The sequence below is a fragment of the Geotrypetes seraphini genome, chromosome 2 (genome assembly GCF_902459505.1).
Source record: "Geotrypetes seraphini chromosome 2, aGeoSer1.1, whole genome shotgun sequence".
In the NCBI taxonomy this organism is placed as follows: domain Eukaryota; kingdom Metazoa; phylum Chordata; class Amphibia; order Gymnophiona; family Dermophiidae; genus Geotrypetes; species Geotrypetes seraphini.
This window is the reverse complement of record NC_047085.1, coordinates 512,452,906-512,477,789: the sequence shown is the minus strand read 5'-3', so window position 1 is coordinate 512,477,789 and position 24,884 is coordinate 512,452,906. Positions and strand designations below refer to the sequence as shown.

The window sequence follows — 24,884 nt, the reverse complement described above, 5'->3', positions numbered from 1 at the left end:
CACCCTGATGGGATCCATTGCTGCAGAAGCTCTTCCTCTCTACGGGTCGCCGACAGAGTGAGTGAGGTAAACACACTGGATTCTGCGATCTGGAAGTTTTCCTTCTGCTACTACTTCATGTCCCTACTTAGGCAGGAAGCCTTAGCAGAGGGAGAGCTTCCAGACCAGCAAAGGCAGCGTATTTACTTCACCTTTACTGCCACAACCCAAAGAGTGAAAGAGCAGCTGCCACTGGATCCTGTGGAGGAAGGAATTCAGGGGAGGTCATGAAGGCTCATAGTAGGAGTGATTTATATGCTGGACCACGGTGCAACAGTGGCGGGCTAATATGTCTCTGATGGCTGGGTGGGAGCGGCAGCACCGTCGGGGGGCTGTGAGCTGGAAATCTAAGACCTATTTGGATTATTGGAGTTCCTTTTAGGGCTGGTTAGAGATCATGGGTGCACAGGGAGGGTGGGGGGGAGGGGCTGGAGGGGGCGGGGTTTCATTTAAAAAATTGGATCTGCATGGGGGAGGATATGTTGTGGACGTATCGACGTTTGTTCTTTTTACCTGCACCCTTGATTGTTGTATATGATGTCTTTCTTGTATGGTCACAATTTGTATTTTCTCGTATGCATTGATCCTTTAATAAACATATTTTCAAAAAAAAAAAGCTACTTCAGTTGCGACACACAAACCTCCCAATTAACTGAGCTTTTGAATCTAGATTTAGAAAAGTTGAGAGAATATCTAGATCTTTGCGGTAGAAATCCACATCAAACGGCAAAAACTTAGAGTTCTTTCCAAACATGCAGTTTTTCAAAATAGTTTCCAAAATGTATGAGTAATCCTTAAATTGGCAATCCACGGCAGTCCAGCAGCAAGGTCCCACGCCCAAGCTCAGCTGATGAAGCAGGGAAGGCAGCTGGTAGATTACACACTTTTAGCACCCTTGAGAGAATTGACTCCCTTAACTCTCCACACTGCCAATTCCAAGAAACAGCTCACAAACTGGCTCTGTCTCGAGAAAAATGCTTGAGAAAATGCTTTGCAAATAGGAAACTGACCAGTCCTGGTGCAACATAACCTCTCTTTTCTCATTATACACAGATTATACTAGTATCTTAGAAACCACTGCTGTTTTCTAACTCATGAGAAATACCTTCTGTTTTTATCCAGCAGATCATCAGATCCAGCACAAATGGAAGAGAGAAAAGAATCAAGGAGAAGAACCAGTTGAAATGGAACAAATCCAAACACAGTCAGAAAATGTCTGTGAGAATATTTTCCAGGGAACTGAGAAGATGAACACAAAGAATTATAAGCAGAAATCAAAGAAAGAGAGAGACCCTACAGAGGTATCAAGGGATGAAGTCAGGAAGTGTGAGAGAAATGACAGGGATCTGAATTACATCCCTGAGGACCAGAGACACCTAGCCGAGGGATCCTTCCAAATTAAAAATAGTGATAAAATTACTTCTAAATTCCACCATGGTAAGAGGAAAGGAAAAACCCACAAAAAAGAACTTCATCTACACAAAAGAGATCATGAAAATGTGAAACCATCTACCTCTACCGAGTGTAATAAAAGCTTCACTCAACTTTCACATCTAAAAATGATCCACACAGGAGAAAAACAATATACATGTACTGAGTGTAAGAAAAGGTTTTCTTGGCTTTCACATCTAAAAAGACACGAAATGATCCACACAGGGCACAAACCATATACATGTACTGAGTGTAAGAAAAGCTTCACTCGGCTTTCAAATCTAAAAATTCACGAGAGGATCCACACAGGGCACAAACCATATACATGTACTGAGTGTAATAAAAGCTTCACTCGGCTTTCAGATCTAAAAATTCATGAGAGGATCCACACAGGGCACAAACCATTTACATGTACTGAGTGTAATAAAAGCTTCACTTATCTTTCATATCTAAAAAAACACAAAATGATCCACACAGGGCACAAACCATACACATGTACAGAGTGTAATAAAAGCTTCGCTCAGCTTTCACATCTGAAAAGTCACAAAATGATTCACACAGGGTACAAACCATACACATGCACTGAGTGTAATAAATGCTTCACTCAGCTTTCAGCTCTAAAAAGTCATGAAAGGATCCACACAGGGCACAAACCATTTACATGTACTGAGTGTAATAAAAGCTTCGCTCAGCTTACAAATCTAAAAAGAGGTCACGTGATGTGTTGAGCAGGGTGAGACGTGCTTCACTCGTGCTCCGGGGCCCTGAATCCCTCTGCACCGTTCTGCTTCGTTTTGGCCAGCCCTAGCCCTGCACTGAACCTTTGAGAAGGTTAATGGACCGTTTCTTACAGCCGCCCAGCCCGGTAATGAGCGCGAAATCGAGCCGTGCGGGAAAAGACAGGGAGACCAGATCGGCGCGACCCGAGCCCAAGATGGCGGCGGGAGACTTGGGTTCCGCGCTTCCCTTGTCTGAGGCCCATATTGCGGCATTGTCGGCATCAGTGGTGCGGGCGCTGGATTCTCGATTCGACCTCCTCTCCAGCCAGCTTACCTCTCTGGAATCTCTTTTGGGGGAAACGACTCGGCGGACGGGAGACCTGGAGAGCCGCGTATCGGGGGTTGAAGACACGTGCTCCTCCTCGGCGGCGGATCTGGCTGCTCTGCGCACACAGCTCCAAAGGCAAGCGGAAAAGATAGAAGATCTGGAAAACCGCTCGAGGAGAGATAATATCCGACTGATTGGCCTGCCTGAATCAGTTCCTGACTCTCGCCTTCTTTCTCTCGAGGAGTCTTGGCTCCAGCAGGAGTTGCCGCTTCCAGCGGGGGTTGGGCCCTTGAAGCTTGACCGCGCTCACCGCCTGGGCCGGCATATGGAGGATCGTGACCGAGCTCGAGTCACCATTTTCAAAGTCCACAATTCGGCGGTGAAGTCTGAACTTATGCGGCAGTACCGGCAAAAGCGTAATACTCTCTCCTATGAAGGAATCCCGGTACGTCTGTTCCAGGACTACTCCCCTGCCCTACAAGAACGTCGACGGCGCTTCTCCCGGGTGTGCTCTGCCCTTTTTGACAAGAAACAGCGGTTCCAGCTACTTTATCCGGCGCAACTGAAGGTTTGGACTCCATCTGGCTGGCGCCTGTATTCGACGGCAGAGGATGCCCAGATCTACCTGGACTCCCTACCGGGAGAAGCGGGTCCCTCTTCGGCTACCTGAGTCTCGGGGCAGAGTTGGTGTGGGGAGCTGTTCTCCTTTACAAGAGCGGCTTTATTTTGTTTCCCCATTGCTAGCCTTTTGAGCTTTACTATGGCTTGATTCTTCTTTGGATCTTTAGCCTTCTGGACTCTGTTGCCCATTACATCTCACTCACTGTTTGGGCTGCAATGTGGCCTACTCCTAATGCATTTTATGTGTTATCTACATTTTGTTATTCTTGTGGTTGCATATCTGGTTTTGCAGTTTCCATTTTCCAGTTTCTGTTCTGGATATTGCTGCTTACAGTATTGGTGGCCTTAGTTGGTTGTAGGTGTACTTGGGGTTGAATGGATGTTGTGCCTCTGGGTGGCGCTCTTGTCCTGTATGGTACTGGGGTTTGTCTCATGGGGGTGGGTTAGAGTATGTTCGTGGGGTTGAGTTCTCCTTTGGGGTATGGACTGGGTGTGTGTGGATGGGAGTGGGTGTTAGGGGGAGTCCTAGTGTGGTTGTGTGTGGGTGATTGTTGGTTTCTATCCTCGGTTCTGGTGGGGCTGATTATCTTATATATGCTTTACTTCCATGTTCCTTTCCGGGGTCCTTTGGTGACTATTTCAGGTCCACTGGCTATTGGGCAATGTTACTTTCTGTGTTTAGGGTTAGTTTGCTTATTAGCTTTGCTCCCCCTTTGACATCTCCCGGGGGGTGTGCTGTATGGATGAGGTATTTTGTGTGTTTGTGGTGAGTGTGGGGCTGAGGGATTTGGGGCCCTGACTACATCTGTGCCTCCAACTCTGTTCCACGATGTGGGACGGGGTTTTCCTTCTGATTGGGTTTTTGGAGGGTTTGTTTCTGGGGGGTGGGAAGGGGTTGGGGGGGACGAGGGGAGTTGGGATGGGTGGATTGGGAATGGGAGGGGTGGGTTTTGGGGGGTGGGGGGTCCTCCTTCTATATAATTTCTCCTTAAGTTTGCAATGTTTCATTATTGTTCTCTGTCCTCTATACTTTTGGCGATTTCTACTGCTCTGGGGGAGGCTGGGCCCTTGGGGTAGTTTTCACCTGATTTTCCTTCTCTGGCATTGCTTCCTTCCTGCTTTTCAGCTATGAGTACCCCTTTTAGAATTGCCTCTTGGAATGTTGGGGGGATCACGTCGCCTGTCAAGAGATCCAAAATACTTGTTGCTCTACAACGCTACCGGTCTGACATTGCTTGTCTACAGGAAACTAGATTGACTGATGCAGAACATCTTAAGTTACGTCGATCCTGGGTGGGGGAGGTGTTTTTTGCTTCCTCTTCGGGTCGTCATGGGGGCATAGCAGTGCTGGTCCGTAAGTCTTCGCCAATAGGTGTCCAGGTTCTTGATAAGTCGTCTGACGGTCACTTCTTGCTTCTTCGCCTTACTTTGGGAGGTCGTTCTTATCTTTTCTTAGTGGTATATGGCCCTAATTCTGGAGAATCAGCCTTTTTACAGCGATTGCTTCAGCTTCGTTCTCGCTTTCCTGATGACCCGCTGCTTCTTTTGGGAGATTTTAACTTGGTGATGCATCCCGATCAGGATAAGTCTAGCTCTTCTGCCTCTTCTTTGGGTTCTAAGAGTCATCTCCTTTCTGATTTCTGTGACTCCCTTTCGATTGTAGACCCGTGGCGTCTTCTACACCCTGAGGTTCGTGACTATACCCATCTCTCTCGTGCCCATGGTACTTGGTCCCGTCTCGATTATATTTTCTTGTCCTCTTCTATGTTTCCTTCTGTTCACTCGGCGGAGCTTGGCCCTCTGTCTATCTCGGATCATGCCCCGATTTGGGTTGATGTTGTCTTGGATCCTACGTACCTCCGCGCACCGTCCTGGCGGTTTCCCTTTTACCTTGCTAAGGATGAGGAATTTCGTGCTTTTTTGCAGACTCAATGGGACGATTATTCGACAAATAATGCTCCCCACATGGATGATCCTATCTTGTTTTGGGAGGCTGGGAAGACGGTGATTCGGGGACATATCATTTCATTTCTATGTGCTCGTCATAAGCGTATTAATCAGGGGATCGTTACTCTGGAACGGGCTTTACGTCTGGCAAAGCGGTCCTTTTCTCTTCACCCTTCTCCGGAGACTCGAGACTGCTATTTGTCTACTCAGGTGGCCCTGAACTCCCTTCTCCATTCTCGTTCCCAAAAATGTAAAGCCTTTTATCATCATCGTTTCCTTCGTTACGGTAACAAACCCGGCCGTCTTATGGCTCGTTTGGTTTTAGCTAAGACTGGCAGGAAGCCGATTTTATCTATGCGTACCCAGGGCGGAGGTGTGGTGTCTCGGACTTCTGAGATCTCTGGGGTCTTATTTGATTTCTTTAGTCGGTTATATGAAGCTCCGGAAGACGCTTCTTTGGATATGATATCGGACTATCTTCACTCTTCTGGGTTGCCTCGTTTGTCAGCGGATGCGATTGCCTCTCTTAATAGTCCGTTTAGGGCGGTTGAATTGGAGTCTGCTATTAAATCGCTCCGCTCTGATCGGGCTCCGGGCCCGGATGGGTTCTCGGGTGATTTCTATCGGCTCCTTTCTCCGACACTTTATGGACCTTTATTGGCATATTTTAATGCAGCTGCGGCCCGTGGTTCTTTTCCACGTTTTGTAAATGAGGCCCTTATTACCTTACTCTTGAAGCCTGGTAAGACTGCTGATTTGCCGGAATCATATCGTCCCATTTCATTGATCAATGTAGATCTTAAACTTTTTGCTCGTATGTTGGCTGATCGTCTTGCTCCTCATTTACCTCAGCTTATCCACGAGGATCAAGTAGGTTTTGTTCGGGGCCGACAGTCTGTACATAATGTCCGCAAGGTACTTCTTGCTCTTGCCCAGTGTCAATCTTTCCGGATTCCGACCTTGTTTGTTAGCTTGGATGCTTCTAAGGCGTTTGATAGCATTCACTGGTCCTTCTTATTTCGTACCTTGGAGTATGTGGGGCTCGGGGGGTTCTTTCTAGACGCTGTGCGTTCCCTATATTCCAATCCCTTGGCATCATTGCTTGTTAATGGGACTTGTACTGACTCTTTCCCTATTCTTCGTGGAACCCGACAGGGATGCCCTCTCTCCCCTCTTTTGTTTCTTCTTTCTTTGGAACCGTTGCTATGCACTCTTCGGGGGTTCGCGGAGGTCCGAGGTCTCTCGGTCGGTGACTTCGAACTTAAGACTCTGGCGTACGCGGATGATATGTTTCTAATTCTTACCCGACCTGAAGATTCTCTCCCGGCGGCTCTGGATCTCATCTCTGAATTTGGGTTTTATTCAGGGCTGTCTCTTAACTTCGATAAATCTTTGGCCTTACCTTTTCCACCAGATTTACGTACTTCGTGGCGGGGTGTTTTCCCTCTTCGTTGGGCAGATTCTTCTTTGCAGTACTTGGGGGTTAATATTCCGCTAGATTTATCTAGTTTGTACCGGCTGAATGTAACCCCGTTGTTTCAAACGTTACAAAATAGGTTGCACCTTTGGGAGTCTCTTCCTTTCTCACTTTTGGGTCGAGTACACCTGTACAACATGCTTCTGGTCCCCTGTTGGCTTTATGTTTTTCAGGTCCTTCCCCTTTATTTGACGTTTCGTGACGAGCGCCGATTGGAACGTCTGGTCCAGAAATTTCTTTGGGCAGGGAAGAGGCCTCGCTTGCCTTATAAGCGGGCGGCGACTCCCTGGTATAGGGGTGGCTTGGGATTATTGAATCTCCGTTATTTGACAGTTGGTTGTGGAATGAGGCATATTAATGATCTCTTTAGGGGTACTTCGGCATTTACTACCTCAGCTCTGGAACTTTCCTGCTTTTCTTCCACTCATTTCAGTGCCTATCTTCATTCTGTTCCTTCTTCAGAACCTGAGTCTCTTTCTATGAAAGTTTTACATCGACCCTTACGGAAGGTTTGGCGTTGGGTCTGTAAATTTCACACTCTTTCTCATTCTGTATCTCCCTTCCTTCCTATTCGTTTCAATGGTTCTTTCTTACCTGGGATTGATGGGCCGAGCTTTGCTCGGTGGGAAACAAGGGGCATTCATTATCTATTTCACTTGGTTAATGATGAAGGCGTCACTAAATCTTTTGCTCAGTTGCGAGCTGAATTTGATCTCCCTGCTGCTGACTATTTTGCTTACATGCAAATCCATCATTACATCTCTTCCTTACCTTCTAGCTCCTTGAAGGCCGCTTGTCATGAGACTTTGTCCACGGCCTTTACCCTTGGTTCTCAACAACCGGTCCCTCTCACGTTTCATCACCGCCACTTGAAGGATGAATGCCCTTTGTTTGACCATTCTAAGCTGCGAGATGCTTGGTCTGGTGATCTTGCTGTTGATTTGCCTTCTGATATCCTCCTTCAGGCTGTCCGGCGACTGCCTGCTTTTCGTAAATACACTACCTTTTGGGAGCAACATTTTAAATTGATTTTTCGTTTATATATTTCTCCTAAAAGGGCTTATTTGGCTCACTTCCGTCCCCATGCAGCCTGTCTTCGTTGTCAGGCTCCGGAAGCCAGCTTAGGCCACATGTTCTGGACTTGTCCTCAGATACACCTTTTTTGGACTGCTATATTTGCTTTTGTGGAGTCTATTTGGCATGTTACTGTTCGCAGTTCCCCTTTGCTTTTATTTGGGACTGTTCCTCACTACTTTCCACGTTCCAAGGGAGTTGCAGCTTTCCTCAAGTGGTCTATCCTGATTGCCTTGAAATGCATCCTGCTGAAATGGCTTGAAGCTGAGGCTTCGGACTATTCCCTTTGGAGGAGCCGCATGATCGCTCTTTTGATGTGGGAGCGAAGGGATGTGACTGACTTGTCTTCTCGACAAGGTCGTCTTTTCCAGACCACTTGGGAACCTTTCTGGAATACTTTGACCCCTCTGGCTCGTAGCCGGATACTTAATTGATGCTTTGTTTGTACTTCCCTTTTGTGCCTTTTTTGCATAGTTTGTTATTCAAATTCTTTGTTAATTTGTGTTTCGAAGGAGGACCCAGGGGTGGGTTTGGTGGGGAGGGGGGTTTGGGGGGTTTGGGGGGGTGGTTCTTTTGGGGACTTTTCAAAACTTTTGAGCTGTTTCTGTATTTTGTGTTACTATGTTGTGCTCTTGCTTGCTCAATAAAATATATTTGACCACAAATCTAAAAAGACACAAAATGATCCACACAGGGCAACCATTTACATGCACTGAGTGTAATAAAAGCTTCACTCAGCTTTCAGCTCTAAAAACTCACCAGAGCATCCACACGGCACAAACCATTAACATGTACTGAGTTTAATAAAAGCTTCACTCGGCTTTCAGATCTAAAAATTCACAAGAGGATCCACACAGGGCACAAACTATTTACATGTATTGAGTGTAATAAAATCCTCACTGAGCTTTCAGCTCTAAAAAGACAGAAAATGATCCACATAGGGTAGAAACCATTTACATGTACTGAGTGTAATAAAAGCTTAACTTGGTTTTCAGATCTAAAAATTCATGAGAGGATCCACACAGGCAACAAAGCCTTTACATGTACTGAGTGTAATAAAAGATTCACTCAACTTTCAACAATGCTGCCACCTTCCTCTACATTTGTAGTGTCTGGCAAATGTATATGTACACGCTGCTACCCTGGGTGTGTTCACCTATAGAGAAAACAAGATTTGAACTAGTGAATAGGCCTTGCCCGATGAAATGTACAGTATTACCATCTTGATAAAGTGTATGCTCTATGATTTGGGGTTTATCCAGGAAACAAATGTACAGGGTTGACCTTAACTTTGTTGGTGTTTCTTCTAAATCAGGGCGACAAAGAATGTGTTAAATTAGTTTGATACGGTAGACACCCGTAAAATGTACTAACACAGGGGACACAGCGTCTGTGAAATTATGTCAGAGAGCGTGTATTTAGTTGGAAGATTTTGCCATTTGAATTTCAGTTTTATCTGTTGGGCTCATCATGTGGTGGTTTGGACTGGCCACCCATTGCACTGCGTGCATGCTTTTCAGCATTTATTTGCCCGTTCCGATAGCTCTTAAGAGGTTTTGCTTTCCTGATAGAGGTTGGAGCATTGGATGAGGACATCCCAAATGATTTTCTCTGATGTAGCCTGGGGGGAAATCCATGCACCAGGAGATGTGAATTTTAGTGCTGCCTGTGTAAAGGGGATGAAAGGTGAAATTTGATATGCACTGTGTTTAAACAGTAAACAGCATGCAGAAGGCAGTTGGAAGCTCAGTCTTTGAGTTTCCAGCACCTTCTGGAAGAGTTACAATGCATGAGCCCCAGCTAGAAGCTCTCTGAATGGTGCATTCAATGGAATCCCAGAGTGACATCATCAGAGGTTTCTTAAGCTACTGCCTTGGGCAGGAGAATCGTCTTTTGGGCTATCTCCACCAATAGATCAGATTCCTACCAGCACGGAGGATCTTAACATTTAGAGATGTACAAATATTTTGCCAGTCGAAAGAGAGTTTGTAAATGTGAAAATGCTTATGGCAAGCTCTACTGCTTTAGAAGACTTAAACCTTATCTCTCTCATCAAGCGATATCCAACGTAATAACAGCCTTGGTACTCTCAATCTTAGACTACTGCAACGTGATCCTGCTGAGCATTCCAAAGTACAGGATCAAGCAGATTCAAATGGTACAAAACGCAGCAGCAAGATTTCTGCTGGGAAAATGGAGGCGGACGAGTGCCACCCCGCTACTCCTGATTGAAAGCAGGGTGAAATTCAAGATCTTTATCTCAGAATGGCAATAACTAGCAGCAAGACACAATACCATACACCAGCACATGCCCTACGCTTGAGCCAAGAATCTCTGTTGGAAATACCCTCCTTCAGAGACATGAGATAAAAAGCATCAGGACAAAAATGTTCTCAGTGATAGCTTCAATGTGGTGGAACTTCCGAAGGAATTAAAACTAGGAAACGTCACTGGAAAGTTCAAGAAAGGGATAAAGACCCTTCTCTTCATAGACTGCTTTAACTAATAAAGCAACATAAAACACGACATGGAGCATGAGGAAAGTATTGCACAGTGGTTAAAACTACAGCATCAGCACCTTGAAATTGTAGGTTCAAACCCACGCTACTCCTGCCCATCAATCGCTGTTCCACAATTGACCAGAGAATCGGCCACCAGCCATCCAGTCGGTATTACTGCATCTCCCACTTAATCCCCCCCCATTGCCCCATATACATTATATAGATTGTGAGCCAGCTGGGACAGACAGGGAAAAATGCTTGAGTACCTGAATAAATTAATGTAAACCATTCTGAGCTTCCCTGGAGAACGGTATAGAAAATTAAAGAAATATAAATAGAATAGAAATGTGTGCAAATAAGTAGGATTTAGTATGAACATAGTACACGATACCAGTATTTTATGTGTAAATACGTAGGATGATTGACTAGGGTATGAATGTGTCTGTATTACATAAGAACATAAGAGTTGCCTCCGCTGGGTCAGACCAGAGGTCCATCGCGCCCAGCAGTCCGCACCCACGGCGGCCCATCAGGTCCACGACCTGTTAAGTGGTTCCTGCCTTTTCCTATAACCTATCTCTAAATCTATCTGTACCCCTCAATCCCCTTATCCTTCAGGAATTTATCTAAACCTTCCTTGAACCCCCGTAGCGTGCCCTGCCCTACCACAATCTCCGGGAGCGCGTTCCATGTGTCCACCACCCTCTGGGTAAAGAAGAACTTCCTAGCATTTGTTCTAAACTTGTCCCCTTTCAATTTCTCTGAGTGCCCCTTGTACTTGCGGTTCCCCACAGTCTGAAGAATCTGTCCCTGTCTACCTTCTCTATGCCTTTCAGGATTTTGAAGGTTTCTATCATGTCTCCTCTAAGTCATCGCTTCTCCAGGGAGAAGAGCCCCCAGCTTTTCTAACCTGTCAGCATATGACAGGTTTTCCATTCCTTTTATCAATTTAGTTGCCCTTCTCTGAACTCCCTCAAGTATTGCCATGTCCTTCCTGAGGTATGGTGACCAGTACTGGACACAGTACTCCAGATGCGGGCGCACCATTGCCCGATACAGTGGCATGATGACTTCCTTTGTTCTGGTCGTGATACCCTTTTTGATGATACCCAACATTCTGTTTGCTTTCTTGGAAGCTGCTGCACATTGTGCCGATGCTTTCATTGTTGTATCCACCAACACACCCAGGTCTCTTTCAAGGTTACTTACCCCTAGCAGTGATCCCCCCATTTTGTAGCTGAACATCGGGTTCTTTTTCCTTACATGCATGACCTTGCATTTCTCTACATTGAAGCTCATTTGCCACTTTTTTGCCCATTCTTCCAGTCTCGCCAGGTCCCTTTGCAGGTCTTCACAGTCTTCCATGGTTCTAACCCTACTGCAGAGTTTGGTGTGATCTGCAAATTTAATAACCTCGCATTTCGTCCCCGTCTCCAGGTCGTTTATGAAGATATTGAACAGGAGCAGTCCCAGTACCGACCCCTGCGGAACTCTGCTCGTGACCCATCGCCAGTCTGAGTATTGGCCCTTCACTCCAACCATCTGTTTCTTGCCCTCCAACCAGTGTTTAATCCATCAATAGACATCCCCTTTCACCCCGTGGTTCCCCAGCTTCTTGAGCAGCCGTTCATGGGGTACCTTGTTGAAGGCCTTTTGGAAGTCAAGGTAAATGATGTCAATGGATTCCCCTTTGTCCCTCTGGCTGTTAATCCCTTCAAAGAAATGCAGTAAAGTTTGTGAGGCATGACCTTCCCTTGCAGAAGCAATGCTGGCTCGCCCTCAGCTGTCCATTGTTTTCTATGTGCTCGCAGATGCTGTCCTTAACCAGTGCTTCCATCATCTTTCCCGGAACCGAGGTCAAGCTCACCGGCCTGTTGTTTCCTGGGTCACTCCTCGATCCCTTCTTGAAAATAGGCGTGACATTTGCTATTTTCCAGTCCTCCGGGATCTCGCCAGTTTTTAAGGATAGGTTATATATTTGCTGGAGTGTTTCCACTATTTCGTTTCTCAGTTCTGTTAGTACCGTTGGGTGGATTCCGTCCGGGCCTGGTGATTTGTTGCTCTTCAATCTGTCTATCTGACGGAGGACATCCTCTTGGTTTACTTCTATTTGCTCCAGTTTTTCATGGGCTCCGGAACATTGGATGTGTCCTCGCTCGTGAAAACCGACGAGAAGAACTTGTTTAACCTGTCGGCTACCTCTTTTTCCTCCTTTACCACTCCTTTTCTGTCTCCATCATCCAACGGTTCCACTTCCTCCCTTGCCGGTTGCTTTCCCTTTACATACCTGAAGAACGGTTTGAAGTTTCTCGCTTCCCTCGTCAGCCTCTCTTCATATTCTCTTTTTGCTTCCCTAACCACTCGGTGACATTCCCGTTGGTGTTTTTTGTGTTCCTTCTGGTTGTCTTCAGTCTGGTCCTTCTTCCATTTTCTGAACGATATTTTCTTGTCCCCTATCGCCTTTTTCACTGCATCTGTTATTCACACCGGGTTTTTTGTTTGATTCTTTTTGCACCCTTTCCTAAACCTGGGGACATACGGGTTTTGTGCCTTGTGCACCGTGTCCTTGAGTATGGACCAGGTCTTTTCAACGGTCTCCAGCTTCCCTGAGCCACTTCTGAGTTTTTTTCCCACCATTTTCCTCATAGTGTAGTAGTTTCCTTTTCTGAAATTGAGAGCTGTCGTCGTGGTTCTCTTTACCTTTGATGTTCTTACTTCTAATTTGCACTGGATCATGTTGTGATCACTGTTTCCCAGTGGTGCTATTACTACCACCTCCTATGCGGGTCCCCCTAGTCCATTGAGGATTAGGTCGAGAGTGGCATCTCCTCGCGTCGGTTCCGTGACCATCTGTTCCATGAAACAGTCCCTCACAGCCTCCAGTAATTTTGTTTCCCTCGCACAGTTGGAGTGTCCAATGCTCCAGTCTATCCCAGGCGACCCCAGTCGATTGCAGAGCGGGTTCCCTTCTTCCCTGCTCTTTTTTCCCCTCCTGACTGGCCTGCTCCTGAATTCTGCTGCTGCCTCCACTGCTCAACATTAAAAAAAAAAAAAAAACCGGCTTGGACAATTTATGTTCCGTGGGCTAACGTGTGCTTGTACCGGCTTCCCTCTGAAACCGGAAGTTATGTCAGGGGGGGGGAGAGAAAGGAAGCCGGCACGCACATGTTAGAGCCCCGTTCGTGGGCTAAAGCGGGAGACAGGTCAGTGAAGCTTGTGATTAGCTCTTCTTGCTGCCATGGCCTGCCTACTTTCTGTTTCCTCAAAGGCAGGACCCGGCAGCATTTCTCCCAATAGGTCGATCTTGGGCCGATCAGTCTTCCTCTCCCCGACGTCAATTCTGCCGTAGGAGAGGAAGTTCTGGCCAGCGGAACTTCCTCTCCGACGGCAAAATTGATGTCGGGTTGAGGAATGCTGGTGGGCCCAAAGCAAGGAGAGCTTGGCCGGCGGCCGGCGGCTTTGGGGGCCTGTTATCTGATGGCAGCGGCAGTGGCTTGGGGGAGGGCAGGGAGGAAGAGGGCAGGCAGGGAGTCAGAAGGAAAGAAGAGAAACAGAAAAAAAAAAAAGGGGGCATGAAGAGAGAAAGAAAGGGCAGGGAGAGAAGAAGAAAACGTTGGGGGGGGGGAATGAGGTCAGGAGGAGAGGAAGCATACAGGCTAAAAGAAGGGAAGAAAGATTGGATGCACAGTCAGAAGAAAGTGCAACCAGAGACTCATGAAATCACCAGACAAGGTAGGAAAAATGATTTTATTTTAAATTTAGTGATCAAAATGTGTCTGAATTTATATCTGCTGTCTATATTTTACAATATGGTCCCCTTTTACTAAACCGCAATAGAGGTTTTTAGCGCAGGGAGCCTATGAGCGTCGAGAGCAGCGCTGGGCATTCAGCGCAGCTCCCTGCGCTAAAAACTGCTATCATGGTTTAGTAAAAAGGGAGGGGTGGGTATTTGTCTATTTTTGTATGGTTGTTACTGAGGTGACAGTGCATAGAGTCATCTGCTTTGACCTCTTTGAAAAAACCCCAGAATAGGAATGATAATTAACAATTCTATGAGTACAGTGTGCGTTGTGTTTTTTAAAAATTTTATTGTTGGTAGATCATTTTGACTTGGTCATTTTAAAAGTAGCTCGCAAGCCCAAAAAGTTTGGGCACCCCTGCTCTAGGGTATACATATTCAGGGCTTCCAGTCTCTCCTCATACGTTTTCTGGCGCAAGCCTCCTATCATTTTCGTCACCCTGCTCTGGACCGCCTCAAGTCTTCTTACATCCTTCGCCAGATACAGTCTCCAAACTGAACACAATACTCCAAGTTGGGCTTTACCAATGACCTGTTCAGGGGCATCAACACCTTCTTCCTTCCACTGGTTACGCCTCTTTTTATACAGCCCAGCATCCTTCTGGCAGCTGCCTTGTCACAGTTTTTTCGCCTTTAGATCTTTGGACACTATCACCCCCAAGGTTCCTCTCCCCGTCCGTGCATATCAGCTTCTCTCCTCCCAGCATATACGGTTCCTTCCTATTATTAATCCCCAAATGCATTACTCTGCATTTCTTTGCATTGAATTTTAGTTGCCAGGCATTAGACCATTCCTCTAACTTTTGCAGATCCTTTTTCATATTTTCCACTCCCTCTTCGGTATCTACTCTGTTACAAATCTTGGTATCATCTGCAAAAAGGCACACTTTTCCTTCTAGCCCTTCAGCAATGTCACTCACAAACATATTGAACAGGATCGGCCCCAGCACCGAACCCTAAGGGACACCTTTCCTTCCTTCGAGCAACTTCCATTAACCACCACCCTCTGTTACCTATCAGCATTCTACTGTGTTTTGTTGGAAGCTGTGTTTCTATTTCATGACATGTTGCTATATTTTGTTATGGTTTCTCTGCATAAAAAAAAAGATGGCTCCTTTGCCATGAAGGTTGACTTTTAAGGCGGGAGAGTGTTGGCTGAACCCTTCATTGGTTGGGCCAAGGGCTGGGTCTGGGCTTTCAGGGGGTTCCCTGAGCCAGAGGAGAGGGAGAGACACTTCACTGGCCCAGAGCAGGATTAGGCTTTGCTCAGCCCCAGGAGCCCAAGTTGGGAGCTGCCGCAGTGCTTGCTGGGGGAAATCTCCCCCCTCAGGGTTAGAAAGGAACTGGGGGGAGGAGCTGGTGACGTCACAAGGGAGAGGGCGGAGCTTCATGCCCAAGGCTGAGAGACGCTCTTTGCTTCTGGATCTGCCCCTTTTAGTGCTGATTGGTCAGAATGGGTCCGCCCCCTAGCAAGACTAAGGGGGAAAAGGAGGAGGAGTTGGAGCTTTGTCCTAGCTCAGGAGCCAGCGCTGTCAGGGAAAGCAAGTCTGCGAGCTGGAAGGCGGGTGACGTCACAAGGGAGAGGGCGGAGCTTCACGCCGAAGGCTGAGAGACGCTCTATGCTTCTGGCTCTGCCCCTTTTAGTGCTGATTGGTCAGAATGGGCCGCCCCCTAGCAAGACTAAGGGAGAAAAGGAGGAGGAGTTGGAGCTTTGTCCTAGCTCAGGAGCCAGCGCTGCCAGGGAAAGCAAGTCTGCGAGCTGGAAGGCGGGTGACGTCACAAGGGAGAGGGCGGAGCTTCACGCCGAAGTCTGAGAGACGCTCTTTGCTTCTGGCTCTGCCCCTTTTAGTGCTGATTGGTCAGAATGAGCCGCCCCTTAGCAAGACTAAGGGAGAAAAGGAGGAGGAGTTTCAGTTTCATCCGCTGCTGATTGGTCAGAATGCTCATTGCTAGAATTTCCCTGAGGGCGGGAAAAGTCTTTGTGGCCAGAAGGAAAGCGAGTCGTCCATCTTGTGCTCTTCTCTCTCTTCCCAGCCCCAAGAGGGAAATGGCTGCAGGAGCTTCTGCTCAGGTAGGAGCTCCCCCTCCCCCACCCCCACTTTTCCTGGCAGGGGGAGGGGAGGGGACTTGGAATGAGGCTTAAGGGGCTGCCCTGGGCTTCCATTCAGCCTCTCCTCACCTCATGGTCCAACAGAACAATCCAGTCTCTCATTCCAAGTGATTTGATCAATTCCACTAGGTCACTTGGCGCCACTTCCACGCTCCATCCACATGTACACTAAGCAACTTACCTGCGCCAGGTCTACAATAATGTCTGATGGTGATGCTGAAGGGCTGAGGGTGTTTCTGGTTTGTGTTTCAGATGCAGCTGAAGTTTGAGGACGTGGCTGTCTCTTTCTCCCAGGAGGAGTGGGAATATTTAGATGAAGGGCAGAAGGAGCTTTACAGGGAGGTGATGAAGGAGAACTATGAGACTCTGCTCTCCCTAGGTAAGGACTAAAATATTCAACTAATAGGACACAATTTTCTGCACTTCCTGTGCTCCAGAAACTTCCAAGTGTGATCTGGATTTCTCTACTAATCTCTATCTTAAGCTGACAGTGTGAGGAACCATAAGACCATCTTGTGTGTCTTACAATTTTTTCCCCTTTGAAATCAGAGACAGATTATTCTCTTTTTCTTGAAGAAGAGCTAAAATGCAGGGTCAGAGTAGCCCAAATGGTCAGAACCTGGCTGCAGAAGATTACATTGTACAGTTGTGGTGGGCAGTCTTGTAATGAGAGATGATTTTCTTTCATTACCAGCTTTTCAAAGCAACTACATTGCGCGGCTGCGTTTGCCGTTAGACCACAACGGTAATGTTTTGAAATATAGAATGACACGGGGAAAAAATCTGTCCCCGTCGCTGCACCATCCCCGGCCCACCATCCTCTGCACCGCCCCGTCACCATCACCGCCATCCCATTCACCGCCCCGTCACCATCCCCGCAGCATCCATATAAGCCTCAGGACTGCGAAACAACATGAAGACAGAAGAGAGTCCTGCCACTACTACTAGTGCCCTGAGAATCTGTTTCAGTGCCTCTGCCCTGTAGTAAAAACCGAACATAAAATAAATCAATTAACTTGTCTTCCCTTTCAATGACGTGTCCCCCATGTTCACCTATAGCTCAAATCAGGTCAATTGTGCACACTAAAAATGCAGGAGGATCTGGAACATGAGCGCAGACAGGCAGTGATACAAAAACAGCAGACACCCGACCGACTGCAGTGTTCCGCCATCTCCCTTCCTCCATCTCACCTTAGATGTAGAGTATGCCGGCTTTCTTTTTCGCCCAGCCGCATGTGCGGGTGCTCATTTGTTCAATATTCTCCTCTGATGCAACCGGAAAAGTTGCAAGAGAGGAGAAGATTGATCAGCGCGAGCGCGGCTTGGCAAAAAAGAAAGCCGGCATACCCTACATCAGTGGTTTTCAACCTTTTTACACCCGTGGACTGGCAGAAATAAAAGAATTATTTTGTGGACCGGCAAACTACTAGGACTAAAATTTTAAAACCCTGTTTCCGCCCCATCTCCGCAAGCTCAGTCACCTCAGTAACTATAGAAAAATAGACAAATATAGTGCAAAATATAGACAGCAGATATAAATTCTCAAAACTGACACATTTTGATCACTAAATTGAAAATAAAATAATTTTCCTACCTTTGCTGTCTGGTGATTGATTTCATGAGTCTCTGGTTGCGTTTCCTTCTGTCTGTGTATCCTTTCTTTCATTTCTTTCTTTAAGCACTCAGGCCCAAGAATTGTCCCTTTCTATTCCCTCCCTCTTTCCTTCCTATGTCCTTAGTGCCCCCGATGCCTCCTTCCCATGTCTTTAGTGCCCCCGGTGCCTCCTTCCCATGTCCTTAGTGCCCCTTCCTGTCTTTAGTGCCCCCAGTGCCTCCTTCCCATGTCTTTAGTGCCCCAGTACTTCCTTCCCATGTCCTTAGTGCCCCTTCCTGTCTTTAATGTCCCCAGTGCCTCCTTCCCATGTCTTTAGTGCCCCAGTGCTTCCTTCCCATGTCCTTAGTGCCCCTTCCTGTCTTTAGTGCCCCCAGTGCCTCCTTCCCATGTCTTTAGTGCCCCAGTGCTTCCTTCCCATGTCCTTAGTGCCCCTTCCTGTCTTTAGTGCCCCCAGTGCCTCCTTCCCATGTCTTTAGTGCCCCAGTGCTTCCTTCCCATGTCCTTAGTGCCCCTTCCTGTCTTTAGTGCCCCCAGTGCCTCCTTCCCATGTCTTTAGTGCCCCAGTGCTTCCTTCCCATGTCCTTAGTGCCCCTTCCTGTCTTTAGTGCCCCCAGTGCCTCCTTCCCATGTCTTTAGTGCCTCCTTTCCATGTCTTTAGTGCCCCCAGTGCCTCCTTTCCATGTCTTTAGTGCCCCCAGTGCCTCCTTCCCATGTCTTTAGTGCCCCCAGTGCCTCCTTCCCATGTCTTTAGTGCCCCCAGTGCCTCCTTCCTATGTCCCTCTCACTGCCTTCCACACTTTGTCCCACCCCCAGCCCTGAAGCCTTCCTGCCTGTGCCTGTCTACCTTTCTCCCTACCTAGCCAAAGCCAGCCTGCTGCCTCCCTGCCGCTCAAAAAAAAAAGCCTCCGTCCTTTTCCCCTTCTCTTACCGCCATGCTGCAGCTGCTAAAGCCAGAAGTCTTCTTTCTGATTCGATTCTGAAGTCGGAGAGGACGTTCTGGGCCAGCCAGGCAGCGATTGACGTCAGATAGACTTCCTGTCGGTTTTAGTAGCTGCAGCATGGCGATAAGAGCAGGAGAAAAGGAGAGGCTTTTTTTTTTCTTCGCGCAGACCGGCAGAAATTCAACCGGCGGTTGCTCTTCAGTTGAAAGGTGAGGTGGAGGGAGGGAGATGGCGGGGACCGCGCGATCTTGATTGCCTCACTGCGGGGACAAGTCCATTCACCGCTCCACGGGGCGGTGAATGGCCTTGTCCCCGTCCCGCAGAGGCCACTATTTTTTCTTCCCCGTTTTGGCGGGTTACCCGCGGCTAGCCGAGGGTAACTGCCACCGTGTCATTCTCTATTTTGAAATAAGAATTTTATGAGGGGCAACGCTGGTTATTACCCCATGAGGAAGATCTGCTTTGGACAGATTGAAACACCTTTTTCGTCTGTCAGAAAGGTGTTGGGAGTTGTACATTCTCAACCAGCGCTGGTTCATGGGTTACACCATTTGAGATAAATGTTGCTTTCCATGATCTGAGGGTTTGTATTTACCACTTTCATGATTAGTGGTATTTTGATTTTTTTTCATTACCCAATATATTTCAATGATACAGCTCATGAAGCACACACCTGCAGATGTAGTTCTGTAGTTCTTTACACAAAATAGTTGAGGCAGGTAGGATGGGACAGGCGTAGGTGATTAAAATTTGGAATCAGAATGTGGACCTGAAATAATATAGCAATTATAAGAGGTCCTACGATCTGATCACCCACAGGAGTAACAAACCACGAGGAAAACCAGCAAGGAAAGTAAACACAAATGCAAGAAGTCTAAGAGCCAAAATGGGAGAGCTAGAAGTCATAGAGGACCTAGACATAATTGGAGTCACAGAAACATGGTGGTCTGAGGACAACAAATAGGATGTGGTCCTACCAGGGTACAAACTCTATAGGAGAGACAGGACGTGCAAGAAGGGTGGAGGAATAGCATTATATATAAAGGACTCCATTCACTCAACCAGGATGGAAACAGCAGTAAGGGCGGACGGCTTGAAATCACTATGGGTTAAGTTACCAGGAAGAAATGGAGCTGACATAAAATTGGGACTGTACTATCGACTACCTGGACAACCAGAAGCAAACGACCAAGACCTGGAAGCAGAATTGAGGCAGGAATTTAAAAGCGGAAGTGTGGTGGTGATGGGGCATTTCAACTACCCTGGGATAGACTGGAACAGCTGGTCATGGAACCAACGCGAGGAAATGCCACTCTCGACCTAATCCTCAACGGGCTAGGGGGACCCGCAAAGGAGGTGGTAGTAATAGGGCCACTCGATTACAACATGATCCAGTGCAAATTAGAAGTAGGAACATCAAAGGTGAAGAGAACTACAACGACAGCGCTCAATTTCAGAAAAGGGAACTACGATGCTATGAGAAAAATGGTGGGAAAGAAACTCAGAGGCAACTCAGGGAAGATGGAGACCGTAGAGAAAGCCTGGTCCCTACTTAAGGACACAGTGCGCAAAGCACAAAACCTGTACGTCCCCAGAAAAAGAATCAAACAAAAAACCCGGTGTGGATAACAAATGCATTGAAGAAGGCGATAGGTGACAAGAAAAGATCGTTCAGAAAATAGAAAAAGGACCAAACTGAGGACAACCAGAAGGAACAAAAAAACACCAAAAGGAATGTCACCGAGCGGTTAGGAAAGCAAATAGAGAATATGAAGAGAGGCTGGATGGGGAAGCACGAAACTTAAAACCGTTCTTCAGGTACGTGAAGGGGAAACAACCGGCGAGGGAGGAAGATGGACCGTTGGATGATGGAGACAGAAAGGGAGTGGTAAAGGAGGAAAAAGAGTTAGCTGACAGGTTGAACAAGTGCTTCGCGTCGGTCTTCACGAGCGAGGACACATCCAATGTTCCAAAACCTGAGGAGATCATAAGTGGGAATCAGGATAAAAAGCTTGAGCAAATAGAGGTAAGCCAAGAGGATGTCCTCCGACAGATAGACAGATTGAAGAGCAACAAATCACCAGGCCCAGACGGAATCCACCCAAGGGTACTAAAAGAACTGAGAAACGAAATAGCGGAAACTCTCCAGCAAATATGTAACCTATCCTTGAAAACTGGGGAGATCCCGGAGGACTGGAAAATAGCAAATGTCACGCCTATCTTTAAGAAAGGATGAGGGGTGACCCGGGAAACTACAGGCTGGTGAGCTTGACTTCGGTTCCGGGTAAAATGATGGAAACACTGGTTAAGGACAGCATCTGTGAGCACATAGAAAAAAATGGACAGCTGAGGGCGAGCCAGCACAGCTTCTGCAAGGGAAGGTCGTGCCTCACGAACTTACTGCACTTCTTTGAAGGGATAAACAGCCAGAGGGACAAAGGGGAATCCATTGACATCATTTACCTTGACTTCCAAAAAGCCTTCGACAAGGTACCCCACAAACGGCTGCTTAAGAAGCTGTGGAACCACGGGGTGAAAGGGGATGTCTACCAATGAATTAAACACTGGCTGTCAGGCAGGAAACAGAGGGTTGGAGTAAAGGACCAATACTCAGAATGGCAATGAGTCACAAGCGGAGTTCCGCAGGGGTCGGTGCTGGGTCCGCTCCTGTTCAATATATTTATAGACGACCTGGAGACGGGGACGAAATGTGAGGTTATTAAATTTGCAGATGACACCAAACTGCAGCAGGGTTATAACCACAAGACTGTGAAGACCTGCAAAGGGACCTAACAAGACTGGAAGAGTGGGCAAAAAAATGGCAAATGAGTTTTAATATAGAAAAATGCAAGGTCATGCATGTAGGGAAAAATAACCCGATGTTCAGCTACAAAATGGGGGGATCATTGCTAGGGGTAAGTAACCTTGAAAGAGACCTGGGTGTGTTGGTGGATACAACAATGAAAGCATCAGCACAATGTGCGACAGCCTCAAAGAAAGCAAACAGAATGTTGGGTATCATCAAAAAGAGTATCATGACCAGGATGAAGGAAGTCATCATGCCGCTGTATCGTGCAATGGTGCGCCCGCATCTGGAGTACTGCGTCCAGTACTGGTCGCCGTATCTCAAAAAGGACATGGCGATACTTGAGGGAGTCCAGAGAAGGGCGACTAAAATGGTAAGAGGTATGGAAAACTTCATACGCTGACAGGTTGGAAAAGCTGGGGCTATTCTCCCTGGTAAAGCGGAGACTTAGAGGAGACATGATATAAACCTTCAAAATCCTGAAAGGCATAGAGAAGGTAGACAGGGACAGATTCTTCAGACTTTGGGGAACCACAAGTACAAGGGGGCACTCGGAAAATTGAAAGGGGACAGGTTTAGAACAAATGCTAGGAAGTTCTTCTTTACTCAGAGGGTGGTGGACACATGGAACGCACTCCCGGAGGTTGTGATAGGGCAGAGCACGCTACGGGGGTTCAAGGAAGGTTTAGAGATATTCCTGAAGGATAAGGGGATTGAGGGGTACAGATAGAAGTAGAGATGGGTTATAGGAAAAGTCAGGGACCACCTAACAGGTCATGGATCTGATGTGCCACCATGTGTGCAGACTGCTGGGCAAGATGGACCTCTGGTCTGACCCAGTGGAGGCAACTTCTTATGTTCTTAATTATGATACGCCTGTCTCTTACCACAAGTAAATCTATGTTTAGGAAAAGATAGTAGCTTATTTTGTTCTATTTGGGAACAGCTAATAATGAAGATAGACCCACTCAAGTTAGCCTGTGGTAGTCTTGGAAACATCCATATTAGACCCATATGTCATTCTGGGTAGGATGATTATACAATAAGGAAGTCCTCTTCTTCTTGGTTTGCATATTTATTTTTGAACAAAAGGGAAGTATAACTGAGTTTTTATGTTTATTCCTGGAAACAGGCTCTGTAAGGATAAGTCCTGATCTGTTATCGTGGATTAAACAAGATGGAGAGACACATATCCAGGATCCCCAGGAGTCAGGAGAGAGAGAAGTTAGACATTCAGACACGGGTGAGTAACAGATACTCTACAGAATGATATGGGCTATAGTAATAACTACAATACAGAGTAAGAGGAGGTATTTCAGTGTACTGGTGAGCAATAACTACTCTGCAGTATAAAAGGTCTTAGATAGTAAAACAAATGACTTATCTGTACGGAGAGCAGTATATATGTCCTCCCAAGTGGATGATGTCAACTGATGGAGCCCAGCATTGGAAAAAGTTTACAAAGCCACAGAAGTTTCTAGAGCTTTCGTGAGCTGCAGACCTTGAATCTCTAATTCTTCACATTCTGTGTCTTCATGGTTGAGCACCTCAGTCCTGTCTTGCTTAACAGAGAAGCAGCTCCCAAGGCAGGTGAGTGGGGCTGAACAGGCAGAATACATGTTCCAGTGCAAGATATTCTAGACATGTGGGTTGTATCCCAATGGCTGTGTTCCACCTCTAAGAACATAACTTAGCGCAGTATTCCCCAGGGACGCATAATTACCTGAAGTTGGCAGAGAATTTGGTATTGGGCTGCACTCCTCTGAATCACTACCGGAAAATTTGAGAAGCCTGTTTGCAGGCTTCCCTCTACCGCAGTCCCATCTTCAATAATGTCACTTCCTCTTTCTTTGCCAGAACCATAGTAGAGGAAAACCTGCAGAGCTGGTGGGAGGCTGCTATTGAGTGGAATCTGCGTGGCTGTGGTAGTGGACAATGGGGAGAAAGTGAGAGATGTTGGCTGGTGGGAGTGGATGAGAGATGCTGGCTGGGGAGAGAGATAGCATGAGATGCTGGCCATGGGTGTTCAGGGATAGAGAGAAAGATTTTGGCTTGAGAGGGGATAGGGGAGAGAGGCTGGCTGAAGTTCCTGCTAAATGAGAGGCACAGAAACATAGAGAAGAGATCCTAGATGGGGACTGAGCATAGAGACAGGGACACTGAAGCAATGCTGGGCTGAAAGAGGGACAGACATGGAGAAGAATGCTTGAAGGGGAGCGACAGAGGCATGAAAGGACTGCTAGACACAGGGACATTGATTCTGACAGAGGGATGATGGATGCAGGGGAATGGAGAGGGACACAGAGGGCAGAAGCTCAGGATAGAAACAGGAGGGACAGATGCTGGACAGGACACATAGAGACAAAATGTAAAATGGACAGACGATCCTAGGAAGAAGAAAAGCAGAAAAGGGACTCTGGGACCTAAGAGAATGGAGAAATAAGCTGCTCAGACAACAAAAGACAGAAAAAAGATTTATTAAATTCTGAATCTATTGAAATATTTCAGCTTTCAGATATGTTTTTCGACAATATAAAGGCAAAGTGAAGTACTATGAAAACAAATCAACCAAACTTCACTAAGTTGGGCTTTTACAAAGTTGTGCTTCTAGAAGAAAGTCATTAAGCGAGAAAAACTTGAAGAACCCTTGTTTTCTGTAGTAGAATTTAATAAAAAAATACGGAAATGTACTGAAATTCTGGATAATTAAGTACAAATATGGTTAAATGTTGTCAAACTTGCAGAATTTTGAAATGTTTTGTTCAGAATTCCGCCAGGAATACTCAGTAGTTCAGAGGTATTTTGGGGAATTATGGCCCTTGACAAGTCTTCGTTATACAAGTTGGTTCATGGTTTTGTCTTGAGTTGACTTGATTATTGAAGCTCCTTCTTTGTTGAGCTATCCAAATATACTATTAACTGCCTCCAAAACATTCAAAATACAGCTATTAAGACTTTTATGGGAGACTTTACCATGTTTCTCCACTCCTGAAGGGAGTCCATTGGTTACCATATTTTTATCAAGCCACATTTAAGATATTGGTTCTGACACACAGAGCCTTTTACTGAGGTTTCTTGGGTAATTTATTGATAATCCCTTACCATTCCACTTTAGGATCTTTGAACCAGAACTTATCCTATCTGTGTCTTGAGCAAAATCGGATCCTACTAGAGAATCTGCTTTCCTTTATAGGGCACCAGCCATGTGGAATTCTCTGCCCCAACATTTACAGTTAGAATCCCATCTAGATTGATCTCACTTTTATTCTTTAGCATTTTTGGGGCTCCGATATTACGGTAGACTTTTATACATAGCTATGGGATCAACCCTACTGATTCCTGTATCGTTGTTTTGTCTTTTGTGTTATTGATTATATTGGGGTAAATTATTATTGTAAACTGTGCTGTTTAGTCCCTAATAGAAAGGCAGTATATCAAGTATAATTACCGTATTTTTCACTGCATAAGACGCACCT

At 46.5% G+C, this 24,884-nt stretch overlaps 1 protein-coding gene across 1 annotated transcript in view; it reads left to right on the top strand.

Annotated features, from left to right (window-relative positions):
- Window positions 1-15,650: 15,650 nt before the first annotated feature.
- Window positions 15,651-24,884, top strand: part of LOC117354992 (zinc finger protein 845-like) — an 81,990-nt gene continuing 72,756 nt past the window's right edge. The window contains exons 1-3 of the mRNA XM_033932949.1: window positions 15,651-16,007; window positions 16,299-16,425; window positions 22,541-22,651. Of these exons, the coding sequence (XP_033788840.1) occupies window positions 15,876-16,007; window positions 16,299-16,425; window positions 22,541-22,651 (370 nt within the window). The 5' untranslated portion in view covers window positions 15,651-15,875. The remainder of the gene's footprint in view (window positions 16,008-16,298; window positions 16,426-22,540; window positions 22,652-24,884) is intronic.